General features: G+C 54.8%; 2 protein-coding genes across 2 annotated transcripts; one reads left to right on the top strand and one right to left on the bottom strand.

Moving 5' to 3' along the window:
- The first annotated feature begins 46 nt into the window (after window positions 1–46).
- RAD23A (RAD23 nucleotide excision repair protein A) lies at window positions 47–5,941 on the top strand. The gene is made up of 9 exons (XM_004442549.3): window positions 47–268; window positions 1,654–1,815; window positions 1,984–2,165; window positions 2,305–2,360; window positions 2,490–2,617; window positions 2,896–2,974; window positions 3,103–3,236; window positions 4,981–5,145; window positions 5,220–5,941. Exons 1-9 carry the CDS (start codon window positions 197–199, stop codon window positions 5,331–5,333), a joined length of 1,092 nt encoding a protein of 363 aa, XP_004442606.1. The 5' UTR covers window positions 47–196; the 3' UTR covers window positions 5,334–5,941.
- Window positions 5,942–6,418: 477 nt separating this feature from the next.
- GADD45GIP1 (GADD45G interacting protein 1) lies at window positions 6,419–8,349 on the bottom strand. Its single transcript, XM_004442551.3, has 2 exons — window positions 7,994–8,349; window positions 6,419–6,782 (listed from the first exon to the last, which is right to left on the bottom strand). Exons 1-2 carry the CDS (start codon window positions 8,341–8,343, stop codon window positions 6,464–6,466), a joined length of 669 nt encoding a protein of 222 aa, XP_004442608.2. The 5' UTR covers window positions 8,344–8,349; the 3' UTR covers window positions 6,419–6,463.
- Window positions 8,350–14,377: the final 6,028 nt, after the last annotated feature.

Raw genomic sequence — 14,377 nt, 5'->3', positions numbered from 1 at the left:
GGGCCGAGGGCGCTCTCGTGCGCATGCCTAAGGAGGCCAAGGGGGCGCGCGCAGGTCACGTGCTCTGGTGGTCGGCGCGCGCACCGCTTGCCCCGGAAGCGGTAGGCGTGCGGCGCGGCTGGGCGCTAAGATGGCGGCGGCGTGAGTTGCATGTTGTGTGAGGATCCCGGGGCTGCCGCGTCGCTCGGGCCCCGCCATGGCCGTCACCATCACGCTCAAAACGCTGCAGCAGCAGACCTTCAAGATCCGCATGGAGCCTGACGAGACGGTGCGAGCCGGGCCGGAGCCTGGGGGCGGGAGCGACGGGTGCCGGGCGTGGGGTGGGGGCGGGGAGGTCGGGATCCCGACGGGAGGGGCGGGGAGGTCGGCGCGGGCCGGGCCCTGCCCACCCTGCCCGACTTTCCGGGACCCCCCGATGGTGCCCAGCCTAGCCCAACCCCTGGCGACTCCACTTGGGCGGTGCTCAGGGGCTGGGCTCCGGGCGAGGCCCCACCCCCGGGCGCCCGCCAGGCTCCGGCTCCAGTGTCAGCGCCCTCGCGGGGCGCGGGAGCCGCAGGCTCAGATTCCCGGCCCCGCCGCGCTCTCCGGGACGGGGGCTCCGAGCTCCCAGCTTTGCAGGCGTCTCCTCGGGACGCTGGTGGCCGAACCTGGGAGTAGTGACCAGGAGATGCCGAGTGGTGACGGCAACGACGACGATAATGACAATAAACCGTGTGCGTTTCAGTGGTCTGTGTTTGCTGGCCGTTTATTCTTTTCCAGTCGCAGAGCGCTGTAGTGTTGTTATCTTACTAAATGTGCAAAACAGGCTTGTCATTTGGGCCTCTGACTCGCCCTAATTTGCAGATGCGGAAATCTAGGGGTTGAGGCACTGTGCCATAGTCGCGGACAGCAAGTTACGGCAGAGCTGGGATGCAAATTCGCTCCTGCTCGTGTGAGAGCCCCTGGTCTGAACGTTATGTTGCCTTTTTAGCTGGAAGAGACTTAGGACGTCACAAGTATATCAAGTGTCTGACTATGTCCTTGGTGTTTTTTGCACAACTACGTCATGAGAGAGACGTTGAAGTCCACTTTTGGTGGGAGAGGAAACACTCTTTTTTTTTGTCCCGACCAACTGTTTGACTTGCAGCAAGTTACTTAACCTCTCTGTGCCTTGTTTTCTCAAATACTGTAAAATGAGGCTAATGATGTCCATGTCATACAGTTATTATGAGGCTCTAAAAGCGTGATGTGTATACGTTTATGAAAGCGCTATCACCTTACGATGCATTCAGTAAAAACACCGTTGTCAGTAGTGTGGAATGAGGAACCCTTACATCTGCCCCTGTATTTTGATATACTTTTCATCATACTCTTCGCCGTCTGAGATATATATTTGTTTTCTTCATCTCCCCACATTAGTGTCACCTCCATGAGCGCAGGGACTTGCGTGAAGTTCTGTTCCCTGCTGTGCTTCTCAGTGCCTGAAACAGCCCCTGATCCATAACGAGTGCTCAGTAAATACCCTGCTGAGTGGTGAGATGAAGGAACAAACTCAAATCCAGCGTGCTTGACTACGAAGTGTAGCCTCTGCCGTCAGGGCCAGCAGCCTCTCCCCCCAAGCTAGGAAGGGAGAGAGACTCTTGGGGTTTGCAATGACTGTCCCCGTCCCTGCAGGTGAAAGTGCTAAAGGAAAAGATAGAAGCTGAGAAGGGTCGTGATGCCTTCCCTGTGGCCGGACAGAAACTCATCTATGCTGGCAAGATCTTGAGCGATGATGTCCCCATTAGGGACTATCGCATCGATGAGAAGAATTTTGTGGTCGTCATGGTGACCAAGGTGGGTGTAGTGTGCTCGTTGGAAGGGTGGGTGGATTAGCTGGGGAGCTGGCAGAGAGCTGTGTGTGCCCAGGAGAGATTAGCCGTGAACAGGCGGGGCTGAGATGGGGCGGGGTGTGGGCGCTAGATAGGGATACTGATGTCTGCTCTCTTTTTCTGGGTGTCACAGGCCAAAACTAGCCCAAGCACTTCAGTACCCCCAGAGGCCTCACCCACTGCTGCCCCAGAGTCCTCCACAACCTTCCCTCCGGCCCCTGCCTCAGGCATGTCCCAACCCCCACCCACCGACAGAGAGGACAAGAGCCCATCAGAGGAATCAGTCCCCACGACGTCCCCGGAGTCCGTGTCAGGGTAAGGCAAGGAGCGGCAGTCCCAGCTTGGGCCCTGTTCTCCCAGCATGTTCCAGCGCCCACTTATGTGATCCCACACACCTGGGGGGAGGGCAAGCAGCCAGAAGCCAGGGTCCGATTTCTCTTTCTTGAATTTGCAGCTCTGTTCCCTCTTCAGGTAGCAGCGGGCGAGAGGAAGATGCGGCCTCCACGCTAGGTGGGTGGGTGGACCCCAGGGCAGAGTGACTGGGCGCCCCAGCCACCAGCTGGGCCCTGTATGGGTGTGGGAGGGCCTGGGAGCTGTCCTCTCTCCTTGGTGACCCAGGCCTCGCTGCTCCCTCCACAGTGACGGGCTCAGAGTATGAGACGATGCTGACGGAGATCATGTCCATGGGCTATGAGCGGGAGCGTGTCGTGGCCGCCCTGAGAGCCAGCTACAACAACCCCCACCGGGCCGTGGAGTATCTGCTCACGGTGAGGGGGGCTGCTGCTTCCTGGGGAGGCCTCGAGGGAGGACGTGGGCTTCAATGCTCTGGGGGGTGGTCAGGGAGGCAAAACCTGCCCCCAAAAATATTTGGGTCGTGGTTCCAGCCAGGAAGGCTTCCTGCGGGAGGCTGCACATGAGCAGCGGGTGGGGGAGGGAGGGAGGTGGAGGGAGGGCCCAGGCCTCACCTGTCTCCTGCCAGGGCTGAGCACGCAGGAGGGAGATGGTGGGCGGTCTGTGTGTTGGAACTAAACGGGACCCCCGACAGGGAATTCCTGGGAGCCCTGAGCCGGAACCCGGTTCTGTCCAGGAGAGCCAGGTGTCTGAGCCGCCGACCACAGAAACAGGTGAGTGGACTGGGAGCCGTTCGTGGGGGGTTGTCTGCTGTCGAGACATCTGATCCCCCCCCCCCCCCCCCCCCCCGTGCTTCTGGGAGTCCAGTGTGGTATCTGACCACACACCTTGTTCCTGCCAGCGGGAGAGAACCCCCTGGAGTTCCTGCGAGACCAGCCGCAATTCCAGAACATGCGGCAGGTGATTCAGCAGAACCCGGCACTGCTGCCGGCCCTGCTCCAGCAGCTGGGCCAGGAGAACCCTCAGCTTTTGCAGGTACGGCTCTGGGGGCGGAGCCCGTGCAGGCACAACCCCTCCCCTGTGGGTGCCGCAGCCCCAGAGAGCGAGCCTGGCCTGGCCTGGCGTGTCGGAGTCTGTCTGTATTTGGAAAGTGAGACTTAGCCCCCCGCTGCTTCCTGCGACCTAATGCCCTGGGCCTACCCAGCTTCGTGTAGTCCTCCCCGCCACCCTGTGAGGTGCAGGTGTGTCGCCCCCCACAGAGGAAGACGCCAGAGGTCTGGAGCAGCTGGGCGGCTGGTGGAGTGTGTGTCTCGTCCAGCCGCTGCATCCTCTGCTTTTCCTTCTGGGTCTTGTGGCTCTGGCTGTGGCTTGGCTCTGCATACAGGTGGTGCTTCATGAATGTCTAGAGTGTTGCCTGGCAGCCCCCAGGACCGCTGTGCCCCTGTTGGCTCTGGCACCACTCTGCTCAGCAAGGCTCCATCCTGTCCTTGAAGGCTCCTAGGCAGAGGCGCAGTGTCCCCAGGTGTGACGGTCCTCTGGGTCCTCTGTGAAGGCCTGCCTTTCCTGGTCTGGGAGCCGTTGTCCACTGCTTTTCCCCCTACCTCTCGGGCTCTTGTGGTGGCTCCTCCTGCTCACCCCTCCCGATGTTAGAGGGCCTAGGCTGCAAACCTTTCTGTTCATTATCTGCACTTGGTCCTTCCCACATCTTGTCTTGGGGCTTTCAGTCTGGTGACCCCAAATCTGTGTCACCAGCCCAGACCTGTGGATGCCACGCTCATCCATGGCTGACTTGCTTGATGCCTTTGTTATAGTACTTTCTAGATGTCTAAGACTTCAGAACAGATCCTCCTCCCAGCCTTCCCCATCCCCACAGGGAGCAGCCTGGGGTTGCTCAAGCCCCAAGCCCTGGGGGCCTGCTGGGCCATCCATCGCCTTTCCTGTCTGCTCTGCTTCCAGAACATTTCACTCAGCCCAGCCCTGCGCTCCCCCTCCGTGGCTGCCGCCTCATCTCCCTCTGGGTTCCCTGGCAGCCGCCGCCCAGGCCTCTGCTTCTGCACAGCCCCAGGGTCCATTCTGCACCAGGAGCCAGATTTCTGAAAAAGCACTTTTTTCCTCGATGTGAACATTGTCAGATATACCTTAAACTAGAGAGAGTTGTATCAGAACCCCCAAATACATGACACTCAGATGAGTTAATCTTTTTGAAAAGTACACAGATCGAGTCTTTCTGTATGAGTCTTTCTGTATTTAACCGTCACCAGCATGGTGTCCCATTGCACTAGAAGGTGCTAAAAGAAAGCAGGTCTGGTCCCTGCCTTCCTCTCTGATCTGCTTCTTCCTCCTGCCTTTCCTTGTTTACTGTTTTTTGCCACATGGGTCTTCTGTTTCTGGGATTTGCCGTATGCATCCCCACCCCCGGGCTTTTGCACTTGCTGTTTGCGCTTCCTGAAGGAAACTTCCCTCCCCATCTGGCAGGTCACAGATGCCTCCCTCCTGGCCTGCAGTGTCTTTTCTTGCCCAAGGTCTGCCCTACTATGTGCCCGGCCCAGTATTTACCTTGTAAATAATTGTCCATCTATTTGCTTATGGCCCAGCTCCCCACCCTGGGACATCAGCTCCACCAAGACAGGGCCCGTGTCCACTGCTGTGTTGCTGTTTGACCAGAACAGACACTCTAAATATTTGCTGAGGGAATTTTGAAAAAGCAAGGGCTGTGATGGGCCTGGGGAGGGGGCACGAGGGCTGTGGGTCACCGTCCCTTCCCCTCTGTCTCCCACAGCAAATCAGCCGGCACCAGGAGCAGTTCATCCAGATGCTGAATGAGCCCCCCGGGGAGCTGGCGGACATCTCAGACACGGAGGGTGAGGTGGGCGCCATAGGCGAGGAGGCCCCGCAGATGAACTACATCCAGGTGACGCCACAGGAGAAGGAGGCCATAGAGCGGGTAAGAGGCTTGGCTGAGGGCGGCCGGCGGGGGCCAGGCCCACCCCCGCTCACCGCCCCCTCCTCTTCCTGCAGTTGAAGGCCCTGGGCTTCCCCGAGAGCCTGGTGATCCAGGCGTACTTCGCTTGTGAAAAGAATGAGAACTTGGCTGCTAACTTCCTCCTCAGTCAGAACTTTGATGATGAGTGATGCCGGGAGGCCAGGCTGCCCACTGCCCCCACCCTGCCCCCAGCTCCACAAAAGTTTTATAAAAGAAAAATATATATATATATTCATGTTTATTTAAGAAGTGGAAAAAAATCAAAAACTTTAAAAAAAACCCACTCCCACCCTCCTGAAGTGGCCCCCATTCCCATCTTGGCCTGAGAAGACCCGGCCAGACAGCTGTCCCCCTCCCCCGCCCCCGCCCTGCCTGCTTGAAGGAGCTGGCAGGACTGCAGGCGACAGATGGGCCCCTCTTGGCCTCTGTCCCAGCTCCCTGCAGCCAGATGGAGAGGCGGCTGCTTGCTTCCCCATCCCCCGAAGAGCCCCCGAGACCTCCCCCCTCCCTCTTCCAGGGTGAGGCCCCAGACTTTCACCTCTCACTGGAGTGGCCCAGACCTTTCCGTGTGGAGTGAGCACTCCCAGGCCCTCCCCAGTCTGGCCTTGGCCTGCAGCCCCGGCCGGGGAGGAGGAAGCCGGCTTGTCCCCCTGGGGAAGGGTAACATCCAAGCCACTCTGGAGGTCGAGGCCCCCCCACCCCGGACAGGACTGTGTCTCTGATAAAGGTTTTGAAGTGAATAAAGTTTTAAAATGCAGCCCTGTGGTGTGTGCCTGCTGGGGCTCCCCACTCCCACTCGGCTGGGCCAGGGGCTAGTTGGGCACGGGCAATGCAGGAATGCCGAGGAGGGGCAGAGGGGGGCTCCCAGTGCCTCCTCCCCCCTCGAAGCTGTCTCCTTTCCAGGCGGGGGCCCAGCCCCAGCTCAGCCTTGGCAGGGCTGCTGCTCCCGCCCCCCACCATCTCACCACAGTCTGTTGTGGCTCCACTTGTCCCCTGGTAATTGGCTAATTACTGGAGATTAATGTTGGTAAACAGAAGCCTTCTTCTCCTGTGCCATCTGCTCCTGCATTATTTTCCCCACTGCATCCCCCTTTCTCTCTCCCTGAAGCCCCAGTTAGTGGCGTGGCCTCGAGTCCTGGAGTGAGAGCCTGGTGCAGGGTTCCGAAGCCCCAGGTGTTGGGGAAGGAGCCAGGGGGCCCGGGGCGGGGCACAGTGAGAGACGCAGAGCCTCCAGGGCTGGGGCCTTCAGGCAGCAGGTTTTATTGGGGACGGACACAGCTCAGGAGCTGGGGGCCACGGAGGCTGCTGGGTCCTGGGTGGCACTGGCAGCCATGGCGGCAGCTCGGGCCTCCCTCTTTCGTCGCTGTTTTTCCTCTTTGAGGCGCTTGCGCTGCTGCTTGTCCAGGTCCTGCAGCAGCTCCTGGAAGCGGGCGCTCCTCGGGTCCACGTGGTAGCCCAGGCGCTCCTGGGCCTCCGCCTGCAGCCGGGCCCGCCGCTCCTTGTCCGCCTGCTCCTTCTCCCTGCGCTCCTGCTGCTGCCGCCGCCAGCTCTCGATCATCTCGGGCATCTTGGCCATGCGCTCTGCGATGAGCTGCTCCCTGTGGGGGCGGGTGGGTGGGCGGTGAGGGCAGGACCCCCCCCCCTGCCAGAGGAGAGCTCATCTGCCCACATCCTGCCTCTCCCAGCTGCCCCAGGGACATGAGAAACTGCGCCCGACTCAGCTCCCCATTAACTGTCAGGAAGTCTTGACAAGGACCAACACAGGCAGGAGCGGTGAGCCTGTGCGTGACTTTGAGCACAGGACAGCGCTGAGCCCAGCGCCCCCAGGAGCAGCCTGGAGCCCGCCCAGCCTTTCCCTGAGCTGTCCCGCGCCGTCCATCCACGTGCCACGCACCACGCCCACAGCTCGCTCCTCCAGCCGACGCACCACTGAGCAGCTGCTGCGTGCCAGGCCCAGTGCCAGGCACCAGGGGGGACCTTTCCCTCCAGTGCTCTGAGTTTGTGGGTGCAGCTGCAGCCCCACAACAGGGTTTTCCAGCCGGGATGGGGCCGACACGGGTGATCAGGTTCACATTGCAGCTCTGCGGTTCACTGCCTGGCCGACTCTGGCCGACTGACTCCACGTTCTCAGACCTCAATTTCCTCATCTCTAAAATGGGGGTGAGCCGCTCTTCCTCACGTTAAACACCAGGAACACACTGGCCTGCTCCTCCAAATCGCCTGCCTCGACTGTTGCCCCTGCCCTGCAGGAAATGGCACCACTCAGATGCCCCTGGTCTTGCCTGCAGTCTTCCCTCAAGTCTAATCCTTCAGCCCTGCTTCCCGGTTTGACCTCGGCCCCTGATTCCAGGCTGCATCACCTCCCACTCTGAGGTCCTGGCTGTTCCTTAAGGCACGTTCCTACCTCAGGGGCTTTGCACCAGCTGTTCCCTCTACCGGGAACACTCTCCCTAAGATCTCCCCACGGCCATGTCTGGTCATTCAAGGCTCTCCTTAAACAAGAAGTCCTCAAAGAGGCCCGAGGCCTCCTAAACCAAAGCCGCCCTCTGGCACGCACTCTTCACCTAATTTTATCTTCCTAACTGTTCTCTGGCGCCAACTGAAGTTATCTTGTCTGTTCTGTTCCTCGCCCGGGACAAGGCCTTGCACACTGCGGGCGCTCAGTGAGGACTTGCTGATGAATGCCTAAGTGAACGGTTACCGCGAAGGCGGCTGTGGGCTCGGCCAGCCTGCACCTGCACACCCCCGATGAGCGCCGGGCAGTCGGCGCCGGCGGGGGGCCCCGCTCGCCGCGGGCCCGCGCACGCACCTGGCCTGCCGCTTCTGCTCCTCGGCCAGCTGCTGCGCCCGCAGCGACTCCTGCATGGCCGCCAGGCTCGGGCACCACTCGCGCTCCTCCGCCTCCAGCTCGCGCAGCTGTTCCCGCGACGGCCACAGCGATCCGGCGGCCACCCCGGAGGCCGCGCCGTGCCGCGCGAACTGCTTGGCCGCGTAGCGCGGCCCCCGCTGCCAGCGCGGGGTCAGCGGGTCGTCTGGGTCCGGCCACCAGGGCCCCGGCGAGCGGCGCGGGGGCGGCGGCGCCCGGTAGCCACGGGAGCCCGGGCCCAGGGCCGCCGCCAGCCCGAGAAGGCCGCGCGCCCGCTGCACGGGCGCCGCCATCTTGGCCTGCGGGGTCCTCGCGCGCCGGCGGGCTGGCCGCGGCGCTGCCTGCGCGCGCGGGCCGAGGGCGGGGCCGGGAGGTCGCTGCCTGCGCGCGCAGGCCGAGGGGCGTGGGGGGGGTCACTGTCTGGGCGCGCGGGCCGGGGGCCGGGGGCCGGGGACCTGGGGTGGCGGGGGTGGGGGTCGCTGCCTGCGCGCGCGGGCCGAGGGGTTAATGTATCTCTATACGTCTTCAGGTATAATTTTGGATGTTATTTTAGCAGTTGTTTGTTAAAATCGTATTTAAAATTAAAATATTTAAATAGCATTTATTTTTTATTTTAAAATGTAAATATTTAAAATTTATTTTAAACAACCATTTCAATAGTTATTTAAAACATTTAAATATTTCAATTTGAAGTTCCGTCTGCATATTACTTTATATTTTAATTTGAATGTTTAAAAGCTATTTAAAATGTTCATTAAGATATTTAAATGTTAAACACTTATTTAAATTTGTTCATAACATGAAATATTTATTTTGTGCTTTTTAGTATCTTAGTTACAATTTTTATTTTAAGTAATTATGTAAAACCTTACCTAGATAGTTATTTTAAATATTTAAATTTCTATTTTAAAAAATTTATTTAAAGTGGTATCATTTAAGATATTTATGTAGAAATTTTATTTTAAATTTTATTGTAAATATTTAGTTACTTTATACCTTTTAATTTAATTTTTTATATTTTAAAATGTTTGATTGTGGTGCAGAAATTAAACACTATTTTACAAAAAAGATTTCAGCCTTAAAAGGGAAGGAAATTCTGACCCATGCTACAACGTGGATGAACCTGGAGGACGTTATGTGAAATGAAATAAGCCAGTCACAAAAGGACATGTATTGTTTGATTCCACGTATATGAAATCCCCAGAGGAGTCAGATTCGTAGAGACAGAAAGTAGAATGGTGGTTGGCAGGGGCCAGGAGACGGCGAATGGGAGTTATTGCTTAATGGGGACAGAGTTTCTGTTTGGGATGATGAAAAAGTTCTGGAGATGGATGGTGGTAATGGTTGCACAACATTGTGAATGTGCTTAATGCCACTGAACAGCACACTTAAAAATGGTTAAAATGGTAAATTTTATGTAACATATGTTTTATCACACACACACACAAAGAGAATTGCAGCTTGCTCTGTGAGCCGGGAAGCCAGAACAAGAATGTTCCTATACGCAGCACCATATACATTATGTATATCAACCCCAAGCTGGCAGCAACCCACACCTCAGACCTTCCACAGTGGAATGGATACCTAAATTTTGATGTTTCAGCCAATAGCACACTGCACAGGAATGCAGGAGCAGAAATTACAGCTGCTCACAACACCGGGGATCACTCTTACGTCATATGCCACAGAGGAAGTGGGACCTGAGGGATTCCTTGTCATAAAGGAGTATTTTTCATTGTGTAAAGTTTACACAAATGGTCTTTTTTACATCAAGTTGAAAAATCCCGGTGTCATTATGGATGCACACCTTAAAGATTAACGAATGATTAAAAAAAACGAGGCAGTGATCATTCTGGAAGTCCAGATTGGAGGCCTCTGGTGGGGATGAGGGGACATCTGGGTGGTGGCCACATGGCGGGCAGGGGGTCCGCTTTGTAACAGGTTGCTGAGCTGGTCATTCACGTTCTGTCTCCTTTTTTCTGAGCAGACTGTGTTCGATGTTATTTCTTGATCTGGGCTACAGCAATGCCTGGGTTATAATTATTCTTTCAGCTGTATATAACTGTGTGTGTTGCACACTTTCCTCTAGATTTATGACATTTCACAATTTAAAAAATGAAAATACAATAAAAAGGATTGTAGTGAGCAGTCTTACTCCCACCTGTCTCCCATCCTCCTCTTCCCTGTCTGAGCGCCTCCCTCCCACTTGTGTTAGTTTCTTATATGTGCTAGAGAGTTGCTTTATACATTCTTAAAATTTTATTGAGGTCATATTGGCTTATAACACTGTGTAAATTTCAGGTGTACGTTATATTTCAGCTTCTGTGTAGACTGCATGGTGTTCACCAATAGTCTAGTTTTTATCCATCACCTAATGAATCACTTCATAAGGACAGAGCAGTACAGTCACTATGTCATCTCCCAGGTTTAACAAGTATTAACGCTTTGGCTCGATTGCTTCAGATCTTTTTTTTAAAATCCCTTTTATTTATTTATTTATTTATTTTTTGTGAGGAAGATCAGCCCTGAGCTAACATCTGTGCTAATCCTCCTCTATTTGCTGAGGAAGACCGGCTCTGAGCTAACATCTATTGCCAATCCTCCTCCTTCCCCCCCATCCCCAAAGCCTCAGCAGATAGTTGTATGTCATAGTCGCACATCCTTCTAGTTGCTGTATGTGGGATAAGGCCTCAGCATGGCGGGAGAAGTGGTGCATTGGTGCGCGCCCGGGATCCGAACCAGGGCCGCCAGCAGTGGAGCACGTGTGCTTAACCGCTAAGCCATGGGGCTGGCCCTAAATTCCTTTTATTTTTTTAAAATAAATTTTACTTTTTTTTTCTTTTTTTGTGAGGAAGATCAGCCCAGAGCTAACATCCGATGCCAATCCTCCTCTTTTTTGCTGAGGAAGATCGGCACTGGGCTAACATCCGTGCCCATCTTCCTCTACTTTATATGGTACGCTGCCACAGCATGGCTTGACAAGCGGTGTGTTGGTGCGTGCCCGGGATCCGAACCCGGGCCGCCAGCAGCGGAGGGTGCACACTTAACTGCTACACCTTGGGGCCAGCCCCTACATTTTTTTGTTGTTGGTTATTTTATTTGTGAGGAAGATCAGCCCTGAGCTAACATCCACGCTAATCCTCCTCTTTTTGCTGAGGAAGACCAGCTCTGAGCTAACATCTATTGCCAATCCTCCTCCTTTTTTTCCCCAAAGCCTCAGTAGATAGCTGTATGTCATAGTTGCACATCCTGCTAGTTGCTGTATGTGGGACGCGGCCTCAGCATGGCTTGACAAGCAGTGCATCGATGCACACCTGGGATCCGAACCCGGGCCGCCAGCAGAGGAGTATGTGCACTTAACCACTACCATGGGGCCAGCCCCCCCCTACATTTTTTTTTAAAGGAAGTTTTTTAATTTTTTTGTGAAGAAGATCAGCCCTGAGCTAACAACCAATGCCAATCCTACTCTTCTTTTTTTTTTTGCTGAGGAAGACTGGCCCTGGGCTAACATCCGTGCCCATCCTCCTCTACTTTATATGGGACGCCGCCACAGCATGGCCTGACAAGTGGTGCATCAGTGCGTGCCCAGGATCCAAACCTGTGAACCCTGGGCCGCCAAAGGGGAGTGAGTGCACTTAACTGCTGCGTCACTGGGCCAGCCCTGTCCTTCCTTTTCAAGGCTGAATCATATTCCATCACATGTATTTGCCACATTTTGCTTATCTGTTCATCCATCAATGGACACTTGAGCTGCTTCCATCTTTTGGCTGTTGTGAATAATGCTCCTATGAACAAGGGTGGACAGAGGTTATTTTTAATGAAAAAATAGAATAAAAATATCAGACTCGCTCACATGTAGTCAGGGTAAGTAGTGTTTGGTAAAACTTTTATTTGCCTCATATGCATGCATGTATGTACCAGTGTTCCCATTGCAATTGATGCTGGTGAACCTGCCCCAAACAGCCCGTCTTGTTATGCTCCTGGATTGCATAGAGCAGGAATTTGGGCTGGGCACAGCGGCGATGGCTTGTCTCTGCTCCATGCTGCCTGCAGCCCCAGCTGGGAAGAATTTAAAGTTGAGTGACTTGAGCCTGGCCGCCAGAATCATCAGAAGGCATCTTTGCTCATTCATGTCTTGTGATTGATGCTGGCTGGAGCCTCAGCTGGGCTCTCCGCTGGCATATTTACACAGTGGTCTCTCTGTATGGGGCGGTCGGAGCTTCCTCACAGCATGGCGGCTGGATCCCAAGTGAAGAAGTCTGAAGCGCATGGCGTTTCTATGACTGAGTATCGGCAGTCACATGACACCGTTTCTGCTGTATTCTGTTGGCTGAGCCAGTCACAAAGGTTGTTCAAGGGGAGGGGTCAGAGACTTTGTCACTCCATCAAAAGATTGTCAAGGTCACATTGTCAAAGTCACATACAAAGGATTGTATGTAGAGCATGTAGGAGGGGACATATCGTTGAGGCCTCTTTGGAAAGTACAATCTCCCACCTCTGGTTCACAGTGTAAAATGTATTTCTTACTGCGCAGAGTGGTAAAAAAAGTTTGAAAACAAAATCTCTGGGGGCCGGCCCCATGGCAGAGTGGTTAAGTTCGGTGTGCTCCACTTGGGTGGCCTGGGCTCGTGGGTTCGGATCCTGGGCACGAACCTACACCACTCGTCAGCCATGCTGTGGTCACGACCCACGTACAAAATAGAGGAGGATTGGCACAGCTGTTAGGTCAGGGCAAATCTTCCTCAGCAAAAAAAAAGAAAGAAAGAAAGAAAGAAAAAATCTCTGCTCGATATTGTGCATGGTGTGAATAAACTAATTATTCCGTCAGGCGGTTTTGATGGACATTCATTTCCAGTTTTTCTTGATTGCAGAAGTGGTGCTGCAATGGGCCTCCCTGTCGGGGTCCCCTTGTGTGGTTGAGGTCCACTGAGTGAAGAGCGTGAGGCAGGGGCCGGCCACGCAGGCCTTCCAGGCCATGGTGAGCGATTCTGGGTTTCTTCCGAGGGCAGTGGGGAGCCATGGGAGGTCTTTGAGCAGAGGAGTGATGGATATGGCTTATGGTTCTCCTCTGGCTGCTGAACAGAAAGGACGTTGAGTGGGTCAGCATGGAGAACAGGAAGACCCATTGGGAGGCAGAAAGGCCATGTGGTCCCTGACGGGCACTGGTCTCGGGGCCTTTACACTACTTCTGCTGTTACCAGCAGTTGTTGCCTCTACTCCGGGGACCTTTGAAGAGAGAGGAAATGAAGTAGAGATGGTCCCTGACCTGGAACAGCACACAGTCTTGTGGGTGAGACACACCGAGACTTATAAAGGAGGTGCAGGAGGAAGCCAGTGCCCGGAATGGGGCTCACAGGCAGTCAGGTGCGGGACCTTGAGCCGCAGTTTCCTCCCAGGCCAGGACACTTGGGAACTGCTCTGAAAACCACCAGCCTAGAGGTTGAGAGTAGTCACCCTGGTATCAAACCAGCCTGGGCCGAGTTTCAGCCGCTGGCCCGGGCTCTGCTCACAGCGGGGACCACATGGTCAAGGGGGGCGGGGGGGCTTCGGAGGGCGGGCCTTAAACCGAGGTAAAATTCACACAACGTGAAATTAATCATTTTAAAGTAAACAATTCAGGGCCGACCCCATGGCTTAGTGGTTAAGTGCTTGCGCTCCGCTGCTGGCGGCCCGGGTTCGGATCCCGGGCGCGCACCGATGCACCGCTTCTCCGACCATGCTGAGGCCGCGTCCCATATACGGCAACTAGAAGGATGTGCAGCTATGACATACAACTATCTACTGGGGCTTTGGGGGGAAAAATAAATAAATAAAATTAAATTCTAAAAAAAAAAAGTGAACAATTCAGTGGCATTTAGTACATTCACAATGTCGTGCAATTACCACCTCTCTCTCTTCTAGAACATTCCCATCACCCCAAGGGGAAACTCCATCCGCTTTAGTAATCACTCTCCATTCCCCCTCCTGGCAACAGCGATCTACTTTCGGTCTCCACCGATTTGCCCGTTCTGGACACTTCGTATCAATGGGGTCACACAACATGTGACCATTTGTGTCTGGATTCTTTTACTCAGCGCATTTTCGAGGCTCATCCATATTGGAACATGTATCAGTACTTGCGATGGCCGAAGTTGTGGCCTTCCAAAATTCGTATATTAGTGCTAAGTCTCAGTGCCTCAGAACATGGTCATATTTAGATAGAGGGTCTTTAAAGAAGTGACTAAGTTAAAAGGAGGTACTAGGGTGGGCTCCTATCCGGTATCACCGGTGTCCTTATGAAAAGAGGAAGTTTGAACCCAGACACACACACAGGAAAGGCGACCAGCT

This window comes from Ceratotherium simum, chromosome 39, assembly GCF_057802395.1.
Source record: "Ceratotherium simum simum isolate JZ-2026a chromosome 39, ASM5780239v1, whole genome shotgun sequence".
Taxonomy (NCBI): domain Eukaryota; kingdom Metazoa; phylum Chordata; class Mammalia; order Perissodactyla; family Rhinocerotidae; genus Ceratotherium; species Ceratotherium simum.
The sequence above is the reverse complement of the archived record's forward strand: the minus strand, read 5'-3'. Positions and strand labels throughout refer to the sequence as shown.

Bases quoted from the DNA above. Each gene is read 5' to 3' on its own strand.
- RAD23A (XM_004442549.3), top strand. From the start codon at position 197: ATGGCCGTCACCATCACGCTCAAAACGCTGCAGCAGCAGACCTTCAAG. The intron at 2,361-2,489 runs GTGGGTGGGTGG...CTCCCTCCACAG, and splicing joins AGATGCGGCCTCCACGCTAG to TGACGGGCTCAGAGTATGAG. The intron at 3,237-4,980 runs GTACGGCTCTGG...TGTCTCCCACAG, and splicing joins AGAACCCTCAGCTTTTGCAG to CAAATCAGCCGGCACCAGGA.
- GADD45GIP1 (XM_004442551.3), bottom strand. From the start codon at position 8,343: ATGGCGGCGCCCGTGCAGCGGGCGCGCGGCCTTCTCGGGCTGGCGGCG. The intron at 6,783-7,993 runs GTGCGTGCGCGG...CCGCCCCCACAG, and splicing joins GAGCAGAAGCGGCAGGCCAG to GGAGCAGCTCATCGCAGAGC.